The 22,068-nt window shown below is 46.6% G+C and overlaps 1 protein-coding gene across 3 annotated transcripts in view; it reads left to right on the top strand.

Annotated features, from left to right (window-relative positions):
* MLLT3 (MLLT3 super elongation complex subunit) overlaps positions 1–22,068 on the top strand; it is a 326,771-nt gene that overhangs the window by 48,001 nt on the left and 256,702 nt on the right. Inside the window, exon 1 of one of the 3 annotated variants that reach the window (XM_083184707.1) lies at positions 19,851–20,875. The exons of 1 other annotated variant lie outside the window; for it this stretch is intronic. In XM_083184707.1, coding sequence (XP_083040833.1) covers positions 20,873–20,875 — 3 coding nt within the window. In that variant the 5' untranslated portion in view covers positions 19,851–20,872. Of the gene's footprint in view, positions 1–19,850; positions 20,876–22,068 lie in introns of those variants that run through there. One more of the 3 variants, XM_083184689.1, reaches the window with a different exon arrangement.

Below are 22,068 nucleotides of genomic sequence, written 5' to 3'. Positions count from 1 at the left end.
TGCCCCCTGCGGGTAGCAGAGCGCTTGTGGGGCCTCTGGGGTCCACTGCCCGCATCCCTAAAGGGGCAGCAGTTCCTCTAGTGGACTCCTCCAGGTCGGAGACTTGAAAGTCACTGTCACTGCTAGATTTTGTCCGGTCTGACAGGGCCTTCTACGACGTTGTGGTCTGGGGTGTTCAAAGGATTGTCTATCCCCACCGTATAGCCAGGGATACACCCTATTTTCTTCATAATCCAGGTCAACCGCAAATTTCTTGCTCTTTTTGAATTTCAACAGCTCTTTTTTATACGATTCACACTGCGACTCCAGTTTTAATAGCCAACTAGCACTAGACTCCTCTTCCAAGATCTGTTTGAATTCTTGGTGAAGAACAGTAATTTTCTGTCTAGTGACATTTAATTCTCTATTGGCTTCTTCAACCACTAGAATCATGAGGTCGAAGGCACACTTGTTAAGAATGGCCACCCATTTCCTAACAAACTCTGCATTGTGTCGGCCTATTGTCGGAACATTGCGGACCCGAAAGCCCCGAGGGATTTTGTGTTCCTTGAAGTAATTTGCAAGGGAAGAACTATGCAGCAGGAAATCTGTTTCCCTGCGCCTCATTTTGAGCAATCGGTGGTATATATCCTCAATATTGTCTGTGTCATCCAACACCTCTGCTGCTTCTTGTGCCAGAATGGAATTAATTTGTTCCTGGGAGTAGCTGAAGACCTCGCCCATGGGAGCAGATACAGGGATCCCCATAGGTATAAATCCACCTGTTTGACTGGCAGACAATTCCTCCATCTTGCAGCACCAGCAGAAAAATAGAAAGAAAACAAAAAACAAGTATATACAATTCACTGCCTCCACGGCGGTCCTGTGTATAATCCAGGTAAAAGTCCAATGTGTAAAACAACTGGATCCAAAGATCCCAAGCGGGTGCCGTGCAACGGATACACCTAGTGACTAGGGCATCAATTATACATACAGCACTCTGCCGGCACTCCCAATCTTGTTAATATCAACGGCCCGGTGCACTCCACGATAAGAAAATGCAAGTGTCCAATAACAGGAGGCACACGGATGTAGTAGAATGAACAACAATTGTATTTAGGGCATAGCACAATACAAGCGCTTTCGGGGAAGCATCCCCGTCATCAGGTTAGCAGCCCGTTACAAGGAAAAAACAACAACACTATGACATAGGACAAACACAGATTTATACATACCCGCTCCTTCTGCACACCGCGTCGCCGTCCGTCCACCCAGCGCAGCATCCTCCTACTTCCTGTAGTTCGCCGGATATGATCACTGGAACGCAGTCTCATGCGTTCCAGCTACTTACTTCCGCGTTCCACCAGTCCGTCGGAGGACTCTCTCCGTCACTGAGGGGATTCAGCATTGGCGACCCTGGTGCTAACAAAAAGAGAAGGACACACCATAAGTATATACACTAATAACCACAGTGATACATATATAAAAATAAAAAAATAAAAAACGAAAAAGACACACACTAATTAATAATTAAACGCTGGTGACTGATGTATATAACAGATGGAGGGAGAAATTGTTACTACACCAGTGGATTAATGTATTAGGCATGAAGTATACACAGATTAAGTGAGGCTGTTCCAATTTATTTTATCGTTGAGCCCTCCGGGTCGAATAGTCCCGAGTCTCAGAATCCATTGGGTCTCCATGATCAGGAGCTTTTTTGCTCTATCCCCACCTCTAGCCATGGGGGGAACCTGGTCAATAATATAATATCGTATAGATTCTAGAGGGTGGCCAGCCTGCTTAAAATGTCTAGGAACAGGTTGGTCCACCTCTTTCCCTTTGAGTGTAAGATTATGTGCCGTAATTATTTTTTATTCAATGGACAGTACTACATTCAACTAAGAGGGTGTGCCATGGGTTCTTCCGTGGCCCCCTCTTACGCGAATGTGTACATGTTTGCACAGGAGGCTGACTTGTTCCTCGCCAACCAGGATTGTTGTGGACACGTCATGATGTATCTTCGATATATCGATGACGTGTTCCTCATCTGGACGGGGGGTGAGGAACGGTTTGTACACCTGATGGAAACCGTTAATTCTACTAGCGAATTCATTAAATTCACGTACTCCTTTAGTGAATGTCAGGCCAACTTTCTAGATGTGGCCATCACAGTGACCAATGGGGTTATTTCTACGGGTAGATATGCTAAACCCACGGATAGAAATAATTTGCTTAAAGCAACCAGTCATCATCCTCCCTCCCTGAAGCACGGGCTGCCACTTTCACAGATGCTGCGGGTGGCCCGACTAACTAGTAATAGGGAACAACTGCCTGCGGAGCTGGATCTCATGGTCCACAGGTTCCACACCAGAGGATATGAGCTTGGACCGTTGTTGGTGCAGAAACAACAGGTCTTGGACCTGGATCCCAAATCTCTGTGGATTCCCAAACAGAGACAAAAAGAGAAAAGGATACCATGGGTCCATGAATTCTCGTTGTCGAGTCCGTTGATACAGAGGGCCTCTAGGGCCTTATGGCCAATAGTCCAAACGGACAGAGAACTTGTGGGCCTCAAGGGTCACAAACCTTTGTTGGCTTACACCAGAGGGCGTAACTTAAGGGATCGGCTGGTACATGCCGATATTACTAACTATCACCCTGTAGTCCCCCCCAATGTATATACCAAACCCCCGGGTTGCTATGGTTGCGGCACGTGTATCACATGCAAATTTATGATCACTTGCAAAACATTTGAACATCCTCACTGTGCTAAAACATATGACATCCGCTCAGTCCTAACGTGTTCATCTTCGTACGTTGTTTATATTATCGTTTGCCCGTGTGGCTTACGATATGTCGGCCAAACGACTCGTATGTTTAAAGAGAGGATGACAGGACATCGGTCCTCCATTAATCTTACACTCAAAGGGAAAGAGGTGGACCAACCTGTTCCTAGACATTTTAAGCAGGCTGGCCACCCTCTAGAATCTATACGATATTATATTATTGACCAGGTTCCCCCCATGGCTAGAGGTGGGGATAGAGCAAAAAAGCTCCTGATCAAGGAGACCCAATGGATTCTGAGACTCGGGACTATTCGACCCGGAGGGCTCAACGATAAAATAAATTGGAACAGCCTCACTTAATCTGTGTATACTTCATGCCTAATACATTAATCCACTGGTGTAGTAACAATTTCTCCCTCCATCTGTTATATACATCAGTCACCAGCGTTTAATTATTAATTAGTGTGTGTCTTTTTCGTTTTTAATTTTTTTATTTTTATATATGTATCACTGTGGTTATTAGTGTATATACTTATGGTGTGTCCTTCTCTTTTTGTTAGCACCAGGGTCGCCAATGCTGAATCCCCTCAGTGACGGAGAGAGTCCTCCGACGGACTGGTGGAACGCGGAAGTAAGTACCTGGAACGCATGAGACTGCGTTCCAGTGATCATATCCGGCGAACTACAGGAAGTAGGAGGATGCTGCGCTGGGTGGACGGACGGCGACGCGGTGTGCAGAAGGAGCGGGTATGTATAAATCTGTGTTTGTCCTATGTCATAGTGTTGTTGTTTTTTCCTTGTAACGGGCTGCTAACCTGATGACGGGGATGCTTCCCCGAAAGCGCTTGTATTGTGCTATGCCCTAAATACAATTGTTGTTCATTCTACTACATCCGTGTGCCTCCTGTTATTGGACACTTGCATTTTCTTATCGTGGAGTGCACCGGGCCGTTGATATTAACAAGATTGGGAGTGCCGGCAGAGTGCTGTATATATATATATATATATTCCTGCACCTTGATAAAGGAGCCAGTGGGCTCGGAAACGTTGGTCAGCAACCCACAGCGTGGTCTATTTTTTTCCTGAGTGCCGCCATCCCCCCCTGTACTACGTATTATAGCAGCAGTCTGTTGCGCCACGGAGGGCACCAGCTTATTGGGTTTATAGCCTTTTCAGGCATCTTGTGGATTGCGGGAGTGCCACCAAACGCAAAGATATATATATATATATATATATATATATATTTTTTTTTTTTCCACCACCCTTTACATGTAATTATAAGGTAGACCAGACAATTAAAAATTCATTAAAAATTATTTTTATTTCTCAGACATAGATTTCATGTTTCAGTACTTCCAGGAAAGAATACCCGACTCTTTTCGTCATAAATTAAGTAATTTATGATGAAACACATCAGGTTTTCTTCCCTATGTCTGAGAAATAAAAATGATTTTTAATGAATTTAAAATTGTCTGGTCTACCATATAATTACATGTAAAGCGTGGTGGATATCACAGAGCACACTATATACTTCCTTTCATATCTATCTTTTCCATCCTCCACTATCAGGGAGGATAAATAGAGAGCTGCTGCTATCCTTAGCGCAAGCAAAAGTCTATATTTTGTTGTTCTACATTCCATATGTAGCTTTGTGGCTTTCAGATGATCTATCCACTTGGTCTCAAGTCTCAGTAATATGCCACCTCTATCTCCTCTGCGGATAGATTCCGGTACATGATCCAGTATTATATGTTTCAGGTCCATCAATTTGTGTCGTGCTATGGCGTAATGTTTCGCTGCTGGCTGCTCGTTTTCTTTTTCGTTTCCTTCCAGTGCTGCTTTTATGGATGATCTGTGCATCGTTATACGTTCTCTCATTGTTCTTATAGTTTTCCCCACATACATCAATTTACATGGGCACTGTACAGGTATGACATACACAATGTGCGTCGATTTGCAATCTCGTACATGTCTGATAGGGAAGATTCTCATGTCCACTGGGTGCGTATACGTTGTGCCAGTTAGCATATATTGGCACGTTGTGCATTTTGGACATCTATAACACCCTGGTTGTCTCTGCAGAAACCTAGGGCGAAATGTAATAGGGTGCGATTTTTGGACGAGTTCCAAACTCGCCAGAAATCGCACCTTTAAAAATCGCGTTTTTTGCCGCGAATTCGCATATGTAATGAGATGCGAATTAGCGGCAAAAAATGGGATTTGCCGCGATTTCCAGTCATGAAAATGTGCGCATTTTCAGTCATGAAAATGTGCGCATTTTCATATATGCGATTTTGGGTAAAAAAATAAAATTAAAAAAAAAACGGCGTGGGGTCCCCCCTCCAGAGCATAACCAGCCCCGGGCTGAAAGAGCCGGTCCTGGTTTCATAAAATCACAGGAACAAACAAGTTGGGGTTCCGTGCATTTTATAAAACCAGCACCAGGCTCAAGGGCCGGTCCTGGTTCCCAAAATACGGGGGACAAAATGACTAGGGGTCCCCCGTATTTCAAGAACCAGCACCGGGCCCAACCAGCCAGCAGGGTAATGCCACAGCCGGGGGGAGACTTTTTATACAAGTCCCCCCGGCCAAAGCATTTAGCCCTCTGACCGGTCAGCATGGGCAGGGGTCCTGGGGGAGTGGGGACCCCCCCAAAGAAGGGGTCCCCCCCCTCCAGAACTTACCAGCCCATGCTGAAGCCCGGGGCTGTCCTCGATGCCCCTGGGCGGTGGGCATCGAGCTGATATTTGGTGTAAAAAAATAGATAAACTATTGTTTTTTACTGTGGCACTACAAGTGCCAGCAAGCCTCCCCAGCAAGCTGGGACTTGGAGAACCACAAGTCCCAGCCTGCTGGGCATTAAAGGGCCCGCTGGCACTTGTAGTTCCACAGTTAAAAAAATAGTGCACAAAACACACTGACACACATTTTAAATAAAACTTTAATACACACATTACACACATACTAATACTTACCTATCTTCTTCCCGTAGGTAGCCCTGGTCCTGATGTCCTCCGGTCCTGTGTCGGTGTTCCTCTTCATGTCGACGTCCTTCTTGAAGTCGACGTCCCTGTCGGCGATGGCGTCCGGTGTCCGGGTCCGACGAAATCCATGGAGGAAGCTGTGGAAGGAAACCATACTCACCTGTCCCAGCGCGACGTAGTCCAGGTAAGGGTCTTGGAAAAAAAACAAACCGACACCCGAATCCAGCCGGACAGAGAGCCGCACGGTGTTTACATCGTGCGGCTCCGCCTCCCGAATGCCGCTATTGGCCGCCTTGCGGCCTAGCGGCCAATCAGGAGCCGCTAGGCCGCAAGGCGGCCAATAGCGGCATTCGGGAGGCGGAGCCGCACGATGTAAACACCGTGCGGCTCTCTGTCCGGCTGGATTCGGGTGTCGGTTTGTTTTTTTTCCAAGACCCTTACCTGGACTACGTCGCGCTGGGACAGGTGAGTATGGTTTCCTTCCACAGCTTCCTCCATGGATTTCGTCGGACCCGGACACCGGACGCCATCGCCGACAGGGACGTCGACTTCAAGAAGGACGTCGACATGAAGAGGAACGCCGACACAGGACCGGAGGACATCAGGACCAGGGCTACCTACGGGAAGAAGATAGGTAAGTATTAGTATGTGTGTAATGTGTGTATTAAAGTTTTATTTAAAATGTGTGTCAGTGTGTTTTGTGCACTATTTTTTTAACTGTGGAACTACAAGTGCCAGCGGGCCCTTTAATGCCCAGCAGGCTGGGACTTGTGGTTCTCCAAGTCCCAGCTTGCTGGGGAGGCTTGCTGGCACTTGTAGTGCCACAGTAAAAAACAATAGTTTATCTATTTTTTTACACCAAATATCAGCTCGATGCCCACCGCCCAGGGGCATCGAGGACAGCCCCGGGCTTCAGCATGGGCTGGTAAGTTCTGGAGGGGGGGGACCCCTTCTTTGGGGGGGTCCCCACTCCCCCAGGACCCCTGCCCATGCTGACCGGTCAGAGGGCTAAATGCTTTGGCCGGGGGGACTTGTATAAAAAGTCTCCCCCCGGCTGTGGCATTACCCTGCTGGCTGGTTGGGCCCGGTGCTGGTTCTTGAAATACGGGGGACCCCTAGTCATTTTGTCCCCCGTATTTTGGGAACCAGGACCGGCCCTTGAGCCTGGTGCTGGTTTTATAAAATGCACGGAACCCCAACTTGTTTGTTCCTGTGATTTTATGAAACCAGGACCGGCTCTTTCAGCCCGGGGCTGGTTATGCTCTGGAGGGGGGACCCCACGCCGTTTTTTTTTTTTACTTTAACTTTTAGCCTTTTTTTGGACAGAACCATGCACAGATCACACAGATTTGTGCATGGTTCTGTAAAAATCGCCAGCAAGAAGCTGGTCTATTTTTTTTGCGTTTTTTGGTAAGGTCCCATATGCGACTTTAGAACTCGCATCCTATTACATATGCGAGTTCTATAGTTTCCTATGGGAAAACATCTGGATGCGATTTTCAGTGTGACTGAAAATCGCATCTTTAAAATGTGCGATTTCGCGGTAAAAAGTGCGCTTTTTACCGCGATTTTTAACCTATTAAATGTGCGATTTTCGGAAAATGTGCGATTTCGGCCGTTTTTGACCAAAAATCGCACATGTCTAAAAAATCGCACCCTATTACATTTCGCCCCTAGACTTGATTTCAGGGTCTTTAGAAAACCCTGTGATATCGCTGTGGACTATTCTGTCTTTGATGCTCCGCCCTCTCGTGAAGAATAACATAGCTTTTACTGTTTAATCCTGGAAGGCTCTTATCCGTTCTTATTATGGGCCACAGGGCCCTGTTAGCTCTCTAGAGTACCGCACTACTAGTGTTCAGTTTTGTGATCATGGGTAAAATTTCTATGGTACGTTCCTTGTTGGTCGATTTAGTTGGATTACGGAGGGTTTGTCAAACTAGTTTTTAGTACTCTGGCCTTTTGTTCCCTCATCAGATGTTCATTTATAGCCTCTTTTCTCAAATTTTGCAATCAAATTGTCCAACACTTGAGGCAGATCATATATGTCGCTCACTATATAAATATATATATATATATATATATATATATATATATATATATATATATATATATATATATATATATATATATATATATATATATATATATATATATATGAGTGAAGATGATCAGGCACTCCAATCAGAAAAGGTAGGTGCCCCGGTGCCACCTCCACGAGGCCAAAGGGCCACAACATACACAAGGCTCCGACTAGCGGGGGGGGGGGAGCGGCACTCGGCGGTCTCCAACGTAGGAATAAACAGCAATCAATCAAATGATCAACGTTTCGGTTTATTAAAACCTTTGTCAAGATCAACATGCTATGCATTAGACATACCTTATATCCCTCTCCCCGTGTCAGCTGCCCGCCTCCGTCTTCCGGAAAACATCTGCGTCACCAGCCGGCGACGTGCGTTTCCCTGCGCAGTTAGATGACTCATTCAGCCTGGTGTGCTGCTGAATGAGGGACTTCCGGCCTCAGGAGACGGGTTGCTGGGCAACCAATTCTGCAAAAAACAGCAGAATATAAACAAGTGAACGTGCAAAATAAAAACACAATGCAAGTCCTGAAAAAATGTGAACATGCCTCACAATACCATGGTGAGGTGCCAGGGAGTATAGCACCAGATAGTCAGATCTGCAACTCCAGTGGAAAAATGCTAAAATAACTGGATAGATATAATAACGCTAGGATGACACTCTGTAGAACTTTACTTAGTGTCCATATGAAAAATGGCTAGCGAGTATGCAGAACTGACGACTGGGTGATATTACTCATACACACAGGGAAACACAAATATATACATGGACATGTATAACAATGAGGTAATAACTTTGAAAGGGGCATATAATGCAAAACTGATGTCCTGAACCGGAAAAAGATCTCCATGTCTATCAAAAAATAAAAAATAAAAAAATACATAAAAAAATATTTTCACAACATGATGGTATACAGAAGAAGCTCAGTAAGATCACTAATTCAGAGAAAACATGCAAGGGGAAGATTTTCATTGAGACCCTCCGGGCATACTGTCCTCAACTTATAAATCCATCTGGCTTCATGTTGAAGCAAGATTTTAGCTCTATCACCCCCACGCAATTTTTTGGGAATTTGCTCTATAATCTTATAACGAAGTGTGGAGAGATTATGACCATGTTCGCGGAAGTGCCGGGCTACCGGTTGTTCCGTATCAATTTTTTTGGCACTAAGAGATTGGCGGATCGATGTCCTATGCATGGCCATTCTTTCCTTGAACTGCCTTGTGGTCTTTCCAACATAGTAAAGACCACAAGGACAGCGCAGGAAATAGACCACGTGGGTCGAGGTACAGGTCACTACTTGTCTAATGGGGATTTTTCTGCCAGTTTGTGGGTGACTGAATGATTCCCCTGTTTCCATAAAGCTGCAACAGGTGCACCCCGTACACCTGTAGCAGCCTGGTTTTTTGGTCAGGAAATTAATGGATGGAGGTGGTCTAAACGTGGAGATATCATTATGCACGAGCCAGTCTTTTAAATTACGGGCCCGTGCATAACTGGGCATGATGGAATAATCTTTAAGGGCTCTAATATCCCTATCCGACGTGACCATGGGCCAAAGCCCTTTGATTTTACTGTTGGCAGCCTGACTCCCAGAATGATATTTTTGGACAAAGGGAATTTTCTTTTTGGGCGTCCCCTGAATTTTTTTAGGTTTGAGTGCCTCAAGACGTGGAATGGACAACACCTTGTCCTTCGCTTTATTTAAATCCGCGAGATGGTATCCGCGTGTGCGGAATTGATCTATCATCGAATCTATTTCTTTTTCAGTGCTGGTAATATCATCTGAAATTCTATGAATTCTCAAGAACTGGGAATAGGGCAATCCTTTTTTAGTGGACTCTGGGTGTGAGCTGGAAAAATGGAGGATGGTGTTGCGGTCAGTATCCTTTTTATAAAGACTGGTTCTGATGGTGTTATTCTGTATTGAAATGTTGACGTCAAGGTAGTTTACCTTGGTTTTACTCATGCAGAAAGTAAATTTGATGGGAGAATCCGACCGGTTGGCAGTGGCGAGCAGTTCATGGAACTCCATCTCGCTGCCCACCCACAGCAACAGCAAATCGTCAATGTATCTGACGAAGAAAGGGATCTTGGCGGCTACCTCGGCATTCGCGAAAAACACCTCATGCTCAACATCAAACATGAATGTATTCGCGAATGCCGGCGCCACGCAAGATCCCATAGCACACCCTTGTAACTGGATGTACCAGCTACCATCAAATAAAAAATAATTTCTCTTGAGGGTGAGCTCAAGTAAAGAAATAAAAAAATCAATATTGGGTCCCTGGTATAGCTCATGACCCGTCAGTAACCTGCGTGCCGCCTGCACACCAGCATCATGTGGGATGCTGGTGTACAGGCTTACCACATCCAGGGTACATAACCAGCAGTTGTCCGGTTGGGGGGGCAGGGACTGTAATTTAGTGATTAATGTGGTAGTATCCTTGAGATACGTGGCCTGAGACTGAATAATGGGCTGAAAAAAAGAATCTAAGTATTGTGAAATAACATAATAAATGGAATCCCTGGCCGCTATGATGGGGCGACCAGGGGGTTTCAGTTGATCCTTGTGAAGTTTTGGTATGGTGTATAACACCGGAGCCACTGGGGCATTCTGAAACAAGGCTCTACGGGTTTCATCAGTAATGATATTTGTAGCAACGGCATTTTTAAGGATAGTGTCCAACTCATGGTTGAACTTGATCGTGGGGTCTTCCGGCAGGCGTCTATAAACTGAGGGATCATCAAGTTGACGGTATATCTCCTGACGGTACTGTTCAATGTCCTGAACCACGATACCGCCCCCCTTGTCTGCGGGGCGTATAATGATTGATTGATCCTCACTAAGGGATTTGAGTATCAGCGTTTCTTGCTTGTTGAAATTCCCAAATTCAAAGGGAGGAGGAGCACTTGGGGAATTACCCAGTTCATCCACTAATCGCAAGAAGCATTTCAATGAGATGTTGTTATTGTGAGGGTCAAAGTTTGAACGTGGTCTAAAGCGGTTAATAGGCTGATTGGCGGATTCAGGGGTATTATCCGACGAGGCAAAATGTTCTTTGAGGCGTAGGTTTCTGCCAAATCTATATGTGTCCACCTTCCACTGAAATTTGTCGGGTGGACATGTGGGCACAAAAGACAAGCCCTTGCTGAGAATGGCCATTTCAGCTTCAGACAGTGTCCTGCTCGACAAATTAAAGATTATTTCGTTGTTTTGCCCCTTGCTCTGCCTTTTCCAGAGCCTGTCGTTTTCGCCGCCTCGGCGTGTCGGCCTTTGCCGCCTGGGACCCGCTGTGCACGGGTCAGTACCCCTAAAGGGGGTTTACCACTGGATGAAGGCCGGGCTGAATCAGCGTCGCTAGGTGACGAGTAGCCTCCACTTGAGGTCTCAGTGTCTGCTGCAGTTCTCGGAGTTCTCCGTTTGGCGAACTGCTTTCTTCTCCCTTCTGGGTTATATACCCACGAGTACCCACGGTTTTCAGAGTAATCCCGCTGGACAGTTTGTAATTTGTCCCGTTTGAACTTTGTGAGTTCTTGTTTATAGGCCTCAATGTCACTGTTTAGTTTTTCAAGCCACTTGCCTTCAGTGTCGGCCTTGAGAGTGTCAAGGTGTATTGTTTCAAATTCAGTGCGCTTTGTCTTAATGGATGATACTTCACGTGCCGACTCCTGGATCACAAGCAAAATGAGATCCAGGCTGCACTTGTTTAGTATAGCAACCCACTTACGGCAAAAGTCCTGATTGAACTTGCCGATAGTGGGAGCGTTATGAACCCGGAAACCCCTCGGAATTAGACCACTGCGGTGATAATCCGAGAGGGTTACTCCATGCATATAGAAATCGAATTCCTTCTTGTGCAATCTGAGCAATTGCGTATACAGCTGGTCATTAGTTTCACGAGATCCACCGGTGAGCAGATTATCCTTAAAGTATGAATTCTCTGCATCAGTGTCAGAGAAAGTCAATGTCTCCCTGATTGGGAGAGTGATGCTCCTGAAACCGGTGGTAGATTCCATGAACTACAAGTGAAGTGTTTAAAAACAATGTAGTGTGTAACCCACACTGACACAATTTGACAGAGGATCCAAGGCCGAAATAGAATAAAGCAGAAAAGCAACTGTTATGCTGCTAGCCACAGAGGGTGCCCTTGATCCAAACTTGGAGTAGGTGGTACGGCCAAAATGTAGGCCCAGTCCGTGTCCAAGAATCAATATATGAGTGAAGATGATCAGGCACTCCAATCAGAAAAGGTAGGTGCCCCGGTGCCACCTCCACGAGGCCAAAGGGCCACAACATACACAAGGCTCCGACTAGCGGGGGGGGGGGGAGCGGCACTCGGAGACATTGACTTTCTCTGACACTGATGCAGAGAATTCATACTTTAAGGATAATCTGCTCACCGGTGGATCTCGTGAAACTAATGACCAGCTGTATACGCAATTGCTCAGATTGCACAAGAAGGAATTCGATTTCTATATGCATGGAGTAACCCTCTCGGATTATCACCGCAGTGGTCTAATTCCGAGGGGTTTCCGGGTTCATAACGCTCCCACTATCGGCAAGTTCAATCAGGACTTTTGCCGTAAGTGGGTTGCTATACTAAACAAGTGCAGCCTGGATCTCATTTTGCTTGTGATCCAGGAGTCGGCACGTGAAGTATCATCCATTAAGACAAAGCGCACTGAATTTGAAACAATACACCTTGACACTCTCAAGGCCGACACTGAAGGCAAGTGGCTTGAAAAACTAAACAGTGACATTGAGGCCTATAAACAAGAACTCACAAAGTTCAAACGGGACAAATTACAAACTGTCCAGCGGGATTACTCTGAAAACCGTGGGTACTCGTGGGTATATAACCCAGAAGGGAGAAGAAAGCAGTTCGCCAAACGGAGAACTCCGAGAACTGCAGCAGACACTGAGACCTCAAGTGGAGGCTACTCGTCACCTAGCGACGCTGATTCAGCCCGGCCTTCATCCAGTGGTAAACCCCCTTTAGGGGTACTGACCCGTGCACAGCGGGTCCCAGGCGGCAAAGGCCGACACGCCGAGGCGGCGAAAACGACAGGCTCTGGAAAAGGCAGAGCAAGGGGCAAAACAACGAAATAATCTTTAATTTGTCGAGCAGGACACTGTCTGAAGCTGAAATGGCCATTCTCAGCAAGGGCTTGTCTTTTGTGCCCACATGTCCACCCGACAAATTTCAGTGGAAGGTGGACACATATAGATTTGGCAGAAACCTACGCCTCAAAGAACATTTTGCCTCGTCGGATAATACCCCTGAATCCGCCAATCAGCCTATTAACCGCTTTAGACCACGTTCAAACTTTGACCCTCACAATAACAACATCTCATTGAAATGCTTCTTGCGATTAGTGGATGAACTGGGTAATTCCCCAAGTGCTCCTCCTCCCTTTGAATTTGGGAATTTCAACAAGCAAGAAACGCTGATACTCAAATCCCTTAGTGAGGATCAATCAATCATTATACGCCCCGCAGACAAGGGGGGCGGTATCGTGGTTCAGGACATTGAACAGTACCGTCAGGAGATATACCGTCAACTTGATGATCCCTCAGTTTATAGACGCCTGCCGGAAGACCCCACGATCAAGTTCAACCATGAGTTGGACACTATCCTTAAAAATGCCGTTGCTACAAATATCATTACTGATGAAACCCGTAGAGCCTTGTTTCAGAATGCCCCAGTGGCTCCGGTGTTATACACCATACCAAAACTTCACAAGGATCAACTGAAACCCCCTGGTCGCCCCATCATAGCGGCCAGGGATTCCATTTATTATGTTATTTCACAATACTTAGATTCTTTTTTTCAGCCCATTATTCAGTCTCAGGCCACGTATCTCAAGGATACTACCACATTAATCACTAAATTACAGTCCCTGCCCCCCCAACCGGACAACTGCTGGTTATGTACCCTGGATGTGGTAAGCCTGTACACCAGCATCCCACATGATGCTGGTGTGCAGGCGGCACGCAGGTTACTGACGGGTCATGAGCTATACCAGGGACCCAATATTGATTTTTTTATTTCTTTACTTGAGCTCACCCTCAAGAGAAATTATTTTTTATTTGATGGTAGCTGGTACATCCAGTTACAAGGGTGTGCTATGGGATCTTGCGTGGCGCCGGCATTCGCGAATACATTCATGTTTGATGTTGAGCATGAGGTGTTTTTCGCGAATGCCGAGGTAGCCGCCAAGATCCCTTTCTTCGTCAGATACATTGACGATTTGCTGTTGCTGTGGGTGGGCAGCGAGATGGAGTTCCATGAACTGCTCGCCACTGCCAACCGGTCGGATTCTCCCATCAAATTTACTTTCTGCATGAGTAAAACCAAGGTAAACTACCTTGACGTCAACATTTCAATACAGAATAACACCATCAGAACCAGTCTTTATAAAAAGGATACTGACCGCAACACCATCCTCCATTTTTCCAGCTCACACCCAGAGTCCACTAAAAAAGGATTGCCCTATTCCCAGTTCTTGAGAATTCATAGAATTTCAGATGATATTACCAGCACTGAAAAAGAAATAGATTCGATGATAGATCAATTCCGCACACGCGGATACCATCTCGCGGATTTAAATAAAGCGAAGGACAAGGTGTTGTCCATTCCACGTCTTGAGGCACTCAAACCTAAAAAAATTCAGGGGACGCCCAAAAAGAAAATTCCCTTTGTCCAAAAATATCATTCTGGGAGTCAGGCTGCCAACAGTAAAATCAAAGGGCTTTGGCCCATGGTCACGTCGGATAGGGATATTAGAGCCCTTAAAGATTATTCCATCATGCCCAGTTATGCACGGGCCCGTAATTTAAAAGACTGGCTCGTGCATAATGATATCTCCACGTTTAGACCACCTCCATCCATTAATTTCCTGACCAAAAAACCAGGCTGCTACAGGTGTACGGGGTGCACCTGTTGCAGCTTTATGGAAACAGGGGAATCATTCAGTCACCCACAAACTGGCAGAAAAATCCCCATTAGACAAGTAGTGACCTGTACCTCGACCCACGTGGTCTATTTCCTGCGCTGTCCTTGTGGTCTTTACTATGTTGGAAAGACCACAAGGCAGTTCAAGGAAAGAATGGCCATGCATAGGACATCGATCCGCCAATCTCTTAGTGCCAAAAAAATTGATACGGAACAACCGGTAGCCCGGCACTTCCGCGAACATGGTCATAATCTCTCCACACTTCGTTATAAGATTATAGAGCAAATTCCCAAAAAATTGCGTGGGGGTGATAGAGCTAAAATCTTGCTTCAACATGAAGCCAGATGGATTTATAAGTTGAGGACAGTATGCCCGGAGGGTCTCAATGAAAATCTTCCCCTTGCATGTTTTCTCTGAATTGGTGATCTTACTGAGCTTCTTCTGTATACCATCATGTTGTGAAAATATTTTTTTATGTATTTTTTTATTTTTTATTTTTTGATAGACATGGAGATCTTTTTCCGGTTCAGGACATCAGTTTTGCATTATATGCCCCTTTCAAAGTTATTACCTCATTGTTATACATGTCCATGTATATATTTGTGTTTCCCTGTGTGTATGAGTAATATCACCCAGTCGTCAGTTCTGCATACTCGCTAGCCATTTTTCATATGGACACTAAGTAAAGTTCTACAGAGTGTCATCCTAGCGTTATTATATCTATCCAGTTATTTTAGCATTTTTCCACTGGAGTTGCAGATCTGACTATCTGGTGCTATACTCCCTGGCACCTCACCATGGTATTGTGAGGCATGTTCACATTTTTTCAGGACTTGCATTGTGTTTTTATTTTGCACGTTCACTTGTTTATATTCTGCTGTTTTTTGCAGAATTGGTTGCCCAGCAACCCGTCTCCTGAGGCCGGAAGTCCCTCATTCAGCAGCACACCAGGCTGAATGAGTCATCTAACTGCGCAGGGAAACGCACGTCGCCGGCTGGTGACGCAGATGTTTTCCGGAAGACGGAGGCGGGCAGCTGACACGGGGAGAGGGATATAAGGTATGTCTAATGCATAGCATGTTGATCTTGACAAAGGTTTTAATAAACCGAAACGTTGATCATTTGATTGATTGCTGTTTATTCCTACGTTGGAGACCGCCGAGTGCCGCTCCCCCCCCCCCCCGCTAGTCGGAGCCTTGTGTATATATATATATATATATATATATATATATATATATATATATATAATCAACTTCACGCCGACGTGGATAGTGGGGGTATGATATGGTCGGGAGGATGCGTAACACGTCCGCTCACCAAGCTTCGGGCTGCCGTGGATAGTGGGGGTTTCAAAAGGCACTACAGAACCCCTAACCCTGTAGCCAGGGTTGCTGTTCCCTGCCGTAATAGCTACTCAGACACAGGGGTGTCTCATTGATGGAGCATCTGATCCCCACTCCGCCAAAGAGAGAGGATCGTGCTGGCGCCGATGGTGTGAAAGGCGCTGAGTACGCTTGCCAGGGACGCCGGGGACAGAGATGTAGTTCCCAGCAACAGTACGGTAGTTACTGGTGTAGTTTCACAGCGGCAGCCTACGCTGATAACGTAGCTAAGGCAGCCGTTGGGCTACACTGATAACGTAGCTTAGGCTGGCGCCATGAAACTACACAAGTAAAGCAGCCGTTGGCCTACGCTAATAGCGTAGCTTCAAACGTAGCGTAAGCTGCCGCCGTGAAACTAAATAAGTACCGAATTCTGGGCCTTATTTTGGTTCATTCTTTCTGACAAAATCCTTCTTAGATGGACAAAACCATGTGCACTGCAGGGGGGGGGCAGATGTAACATGTGCAGAGAGAATTAGATTTGGGTGAGTAATTTTGTTTCTGTGCAGGGAAAATACTGACTGCTTTATTTTTACACTGCAATATAGATCTCACTTTGAAGTAAAACCCCACCCAAATCTAATTCTCTCTGCACATGTTACATCTGCCCCACCTGCAGTGCACATGGTTTTGCCCATCTAAGAAGGATTTTGTCAGAAAGAATGAACCAAAATAAGGCCCTCTGTGAGGGGAACTAATGTGGGCAATGTTTAAGAAGCACTACTGGGGGAATTATGTGTAATGGGCATTATGTGTGTGGCATAATGTGTAGTGGGTATTACAGTGTGTCATTTGTAATTGGCAATATGGTGTGCAGCAATGTGTACTGGGCATTACTGTGTCAGCAATATGTAATGGGCATTACGGTATGCGTAATCCTGATGCAGTGTGTCTACGGGGCTCTTTCAGATCGCTATCTTGGTTCGGACCTGGAATTTTGATCCCGGGTCAGACCCTTTCACAGTAAACCCATTATACACCCACAGTAAACCCATTAAATCCATTATACAAAGGGCGACCTGGGTTTAACCCTTCTTATAACCCTGGTTGAAATGCTGTGTTGGTCGACCCTGGTTATTCAGTTTGGTGCTTTCACATCACACCTGAAAGTGGTATGAGGGGCTCTACCAGCCACAGTGTGTACAAGTGGCACTACTATGTGGCATAATGTGAATAACGGACACTACTGTGACACTATTACGTGTCTACACCACTTTCCCGCAAAGCTACGCCCTAAATTTGTCACCCACCCTTGGTGCACATCGTTCCTATTTTGAGTATGGGGGGGCAGGGAAGCCTAAACATTATTGCACCTAGGCCCACAACTCGCTAGTTCCGCCTCTGCACAGGCACCTCCTAATGAGCACCCCCCCCCCCCCCGCACTATTGCAGCACCTCTTGGAGAGTGCTGGTATGGGAGTAAGGGGCACATTTATCATAAATCACATTTACAACGCGATCTGGGCGGAATATTACCGCTCAGGATCGCATTGTAACATGCGATCATACTGACAGAATGTATGAAATTTGAGTGCGCAGGGACAGGGCTCCGAAAAGAGCCCGTCCCTGCGAAGCCCTAACCCGGAAGCTGGGGGGTCAGCGCATGCGTGGTTATGCACTGACATCTCCCCCCCGACCCCTCTAACTGCACTGCCCTGCTCGGGTAGTGCGATGTGTAGCCATAGGCTACAATGGGCTGTCGCCATATCAGAATGGCGATAGCCCAGGGGTGCAAAGCCGGGCTGCCCGATGTTGATACATCGGGCAGCTTCGCATCCCCTATAGAAACCTATGGGGGATGCGGCCGGCGGTGCTGTAGGGGGGGATCGCAGCAAGGATTGGAGATTCCTGCTGCGTTCCCCCTTTGATACATTAGGGGGTTACTTAATATTTGCGGCTACCCCCGAAAACGGGTATGTTCGGGGATTTAGCCGCAAATATTAGTTGATAAATGCGGCCCTAAGCCCCCAGTCCTCACAACAAGGCTGCAGCCGCTCAGATGGGGGAGAGTTCTGCGATTCGTGGGTATTAAGGGGGTGGGGCTTAATGCAGCGAAATGCCCGCCCCCAACAGATACCTTGGCCTGGATCAGGTAGTGTGCTGGCCCCCCTGCCCCCTCTCCCTAACACACTCCCTGGCTGTGTGTCCGGCGAATGACTGGGGCTGCAACCAGCGCCATTTAAATTTACATGACTGGCCAACACCTTGCTGCACTGGCTGCTACCTGTCCATGTCCAGCCAGTCCCAGTGTGCCCAGTCCGCTGCCCCAGTAAGTCAATGGCAAGTGCAGTTCTACTGTGCTCCAGCTCTGTGTGTGCTGTCCCAGAGTCCTCCCGAGCCCTCCGAGCATGAAATCCCCCATGGCATCAAGCATGAAAGCCCTATCAGTTATCATGAAGGTAAGCAACATTTACTGTATGTGGCATCATATAAAACAGCTATTATGGTTGTGGTATAATATGTAATGGGCATTACCGCATGTGCATAATGTGTAATGGGCATCACGCATGTCAAATAATGTGCAATGGGCATTACAGTGTGTGGCATCACGGTCTGAGGCATAACGTGTAAGGGGCATCATGGTCTGAGGTGTAATAGACATCACAGTGTGAGACGAAACGTGTAATGGGCATCACAGTGTTAAGCGCAACGTGTAATGAGCTTCACGGTGTGAGGCACAACATGTAATGGGCATTACGATGTGTGGCGTAATGTGTAATGGGCATCATGGTGTGCGGTGGAATGTGTAATGGCATCACAGTGTGAGGTATAATATGTAATGGGAATCCCGGTCTGAGGTGTAACATGTAGGGGCATCACGGTCTGAGGCGTAATGGGCATTACAGTATGAAGCGCAACGTGTACTGAGCATCACGGTGAGGCACAACATGTAATGGGCATTACGATGTGTGGCGTAATGGGCATTACTGTGTGTGGCATGTGTGATGGGTATTATGGTGTATGGCATTATGTGTAATGGTCATTATGTTAAGTGGCATTAAGTGGAATGGGAATTACTGTGTGTGTAATTATAATGGTCAATTTTTGCAGCGCGCCTTCGGTGAGCAACTGTCCCTGTTTCTAGTATGTGTTGAGGGTAATTAATTATTCTGAATTGCATATACATAAATAAGTCACCTTCTATTTAAATTTGCATTGATGCCCAATAGGCATTGATGGACACGCCCCTCCAATGGTGCACCCCCTAAGAAAATGGGCTGCGCACTCCTATGATCCTTACACTTACCTTGGTGGCCTGGTTCTACGGTATTATCTTTCCACTTTATCACTAACCAAGGCTTAATACATATCTCCTCCCTAGTCATGATCAAACCCACCCACCACCACCAGCATCACCACCACCAGCATCACCACCACCCACCACTTCTCCAGAATACTTTCATTTAATAGTGGGATTTAGTTTTCTGAATGCTTCTTTCTGTAATGTTCCCTCACTCAATTTCCCCAGCCCACCACTCACCTTACCCCCGTCATCATCCTATCACCTATATTCCCAGAACTCTAACTATAGATGCCCGCACTCAGCGCTGTATATAGCTGCAGGGGTCCTGTCTAGTCTCAGCAGCAATATGAAATTGGACATTATTCTGCCCCCTCCTCTCATTATTTCCCTTTCTTCTCTCCAGCAAGCAGCCGCCTCCCTCTGTCTCCAGCAGCAGCGCTACTCCTCCTAGCACGCATGCGCCGCCCTGCCAGCCCCACAGCCGCCGCCGGGCTCCTCAGTGTAATGAGACAAGGGAGAGCAGCATCAGACAGATAGGGGAAGAGGACTGAGCCATGCTCATTGCCATCTCCCCGCTGCCCTCCACCTCCCACTGATCATCCCTCCCCGCTGGTGAGGGCAGCACAAATAAAACTTAAAGGAGGAGGAATAAGAGGCTGCCCCAGCCCCTAGGCATGGCCAGCTCGGTGAGTGCAGGGGGTGGAACAAACCCTTTCCCTTAATGCAGCCCGGCTCTGCCAGCAGCCACAGCACTGCCACCTATGTACTCCCTGCCACGGCTAGCACAGACCCGGCTCACCGCGCCGCCGCATTCTAGCTGATCGTTGTGCAGAGAGCACCAGCGTTCCTTGCCGGCACTCGCTGCTGCCTTTGCTGCAGAGCCCGCATTGCCATATACTGTACTGAGACCTACTCTGCAAGCGATGGGAGCCGATAGGAAAGTAGATGGGCATATGGACCGGCATCGTAGACTCCCGCAGAGCCTGGACTGAGGACATCGCAGGGACCCAGCCGAGCCCATAGGAGGGGCACCATGGTGTATGCTGGCAGGATCTGATAGTTGGGATTGCTAAGGAAAGCAGCACCAGCCTGGAGCACCTGGATATGGTGTGCTCTGTGGCAGCGTGTGCAGGGACTGAAGCACGCCTGTAACGTGGAGCGATACCAACAACTGCATCTCAGCCTACATTCCTTGTTCCACTTGTACTATTATGTGATTGGAACCCTGCACCTGGATTAACCCAGTAAAGGAGGCATTGTGTTGTGAAGGAGGAAGCCGCAGAGTGGCCTTTATTCAGACACCTGCAGGAGGGCCATCGGACTTGCATTCTGCAGATTTGGATCCCGAGATCAATAGAGGAAAGGTGGATCTACAGCGCGCTGCATCGGAGCAGCGCACACGGGGAACCCGGGCAGCCCTGAGTGCCAGCCGCTGCAGGAGGCGCCGCTAGCATGGTGCGTGCACTGCCTCCCTCCCTCTCTTTACCACCCGAGGCTGCTGTAATGTGTGCCAGAGCAGGTCACAAGGGGTTAAACCTTGCCAGTGACAGCCTCCCTAAAGCATTTCCCCTCACCCCAACACCCCCTCCTCCTCATTAACATTGCTGTGTGCACCTAGCTGTTTTATGCCCGTGACACCTACGTTTCCCCTTGTACTCCAACCCTTTCATCTCTCTGCAGTGTCATTTTCCTTCTGCATCCTACCACCGTTTTTTTATACTATAGTGTGTGTGTGTGTGTGTGTGTGTGTGTGTGTGTGTGTGTGTGTGTGTGTGTGTGTATGTATGAATGAATGTGGAGTGGCCTGTCATGTATGCTGTGAGCTTGGGTTGCTGAGTGTCAGCTATAGAAGTGTATGTGCGAGAGCACCTCTTCCATATGGAGACGTGCAGATTCCAGCCAGTGTTCTTGTGCTACACACAGCAGCCCTCCTGTATCTGTGCTGCCCATCACATCACTGCCATCATCTTATGAATCCGATATTGTGTTGTTTGGAAGGCAGCACCCCTTATTTATAAAAAAACAAAAAAAAAAACTATAATATTATTTTGGTGATCTATTCCTGTTTTAAGAAATTAAAGAATCCCCAATTCTGGTATCCTTATAAAGAGCCACAGACTGCTACTTCATTGCTACTGGGTTAGTGTACAACATAATAAAGTCCTAGTTTTATCTTTGCAAAGCACATGATTTAGTAGTCACATTTGGTTTAAGTCATTTCACAGCCAGCCATTAAATATTTTTTATAATAGTTTGTTACTCGTTTTTTGCCAGTGTATTTTTAATATTTTGGATTGTGTTCAAGCCATTATACATTTTTAAAGATGCATCCAAACGCAATTGAATGAGGTAAAATGTCACCCACACAATGAGATATTCTACTATAAGACTTCTGAAAAGAGTTAATCAGGTTTCCTGTCAGCTTTTTCTGGTCTGTGAAATTAGCACCACTGTGCTTAAACTTCCCTTTAATAGTGTACACACACTACAAGATGTGAGCTATTTTGTTGTGTCAGATAGAGTAGCCATTCATCCAAAAGCAAAGTGTGCAACTACAGTATGTACACATGGTAATTTCTAGCCCCATCCTTTGATATACAATGTCCTCACCTACCCTTTATTTGGCCACCGACTCCTACACCAATAAA

Source organism: Crinia signifera, chromosome 1, assembly GCF_055691185.1.
Source record: "Crinia signifera chromosome 1, ASM5569118v1, whole genome shotgun sequence".
Taxonomy (NCBI): domain Eukaryota; kingdom Metazoa; phylum Chordata; class Amphibia; order Anura; family Myobatrachidae; genus Crinia; species Crinia signifera.
This window is presented reverse-complemented; position numbering and strand designations above follow the sequence as displayed.